Source organism: Crocodylus porosus, unplaced genomic scaffold (assembly GCF_001723895.1).
Source record: "Crocodylus porosus isolate Cpor-Errol unplaced genomic scaffold, CroPor_comp1, whole genome shotgun sequence".
NCBI classification, from domain to species: Eukaryota; Metazoa; Chordata; order Crocodylia; family Crocodylidae; genus Crocodylus; species Crocodylus porosus.
The window spans coordinates 16,832,318-16,833,307 of record NW_017728932.1 but is presented as its reverse complement, the minus strand read 5'-3'; the positions used below and the strand labels follow the sequence as shown (position 1 = coordinate 16,833,307).

The following is a 990-nucleotide window of genomic DNA, read 5'->3' as shown; positions in this document are numbered from 1 at the left end:
GCCGGCGCAGCTCGTCGCTCAGGCTGTTGTTGACCTTCATGAGCTGCTGCACCTTGGCCTCGGAGGCCGCCAGCGCCTTCTTCACCTCCAGGTACTCCTGCAGCGTGATGGGCCCGTCCGACAGGTCCGACGAGTCCATGCTCTGCGGGCGGCGGGAGTGAGCGCAGTGCCCACCCAGCACGGGAGCACCCAGGGGCGCACGGGCCGTGCCTGCGCCCTCCCAGCCCGGGCAGGGGAGCCCTCAGCTCCCGCCCGGGCTCCGGGCACCACGCCGGGCAGTGCCGGCCGGAGCCGCCCTGGGCCCCTCACCCTGGCACGGTTGTTGCGGGCGGCGTTGCGCAGCAGCTCCTGGTCCGTGTCCTCGTCGGAGGCGACGCTGTCGTAGTCGTGCTGGTCGTCCCCGTCGCTCTGGCTCCGCAGCGAGTAGTCGAGCGCGTCTGTAGGGCCGGGGCAGACGGGTGAGCGACGGCCCGGGCCCTCCCCGCGGCCCCCCGCACGCCTGCCCGCTCACCTGTGGGGCTGAGCAAGCTCTTGCCCTGCTGACGCCGCTTGGCCTCGCCCAGGATGTCGATGATGAGGGTGGCAAATTCCCTGGCGTTGAACCTGGCCAGCTTCTGCCGCCCCTGGGGCGTGGAGACGGGGTGAGAGGGTCCCGGCAGAGCCCAGCAGGGCCAGGATGAGCCCACGGCCCCCCCGCAGGTCCCCGAGTAGCGCCCACGCGGGGGCGGCCGGCGGGCACGCACCTGGTTGCGGGTGGCCGAGTACTCGGGGTTGACGGGCAGGAAGGGCACGGCGCTGCGCTCCGTCACCAGTGTGCTGTGGTTCTGCGTCGTCAGCCACACTGCGGGGGCACAGGCGCCATCTCTACCCGGCCAAGCCCCCCTCCCGCCTCCCAGCCCGGGGCCGCCTCCGTACTGACGCGGGGAAACTGAGGCAGAGGCAGGCCCGGACCGGCTGCTACACAGCACAGCCCTGGAAGGGCCCCAGCCA

The 990-nt window shown here is 72.9% G+C and overlaps 1 protein-coding gene across 1 annotated transcript in view; it reads right to left on the bottom strand.

Moving 5' to 3' along the window:
• The window catches only part of GIT1 (GIT ArfGAP 1), a gene marked incomplete at its 5' end in the record, with an annotated part of 3,577 nt that extends 2,597 nt beyond the window's left edge, over positions 1-980 (bottom strand). The window contains 4 exon segments of the mRNA XM_019545325.1: positions 1-142; positions 310-437; positions 512-623; positions 744-980. The exon segment at positions 1-142 is cut by the window's left edge and continues 107 nt beyond it. Of these exon segments, the coding sequence (XP_019400870.1) occupies positions 1-142; positions 310-437; positions 512-623; positions 744-980 (619 nt within the window).
• Between the last annotated feature and the right edge of the window lie 10 nt (positions 981-990).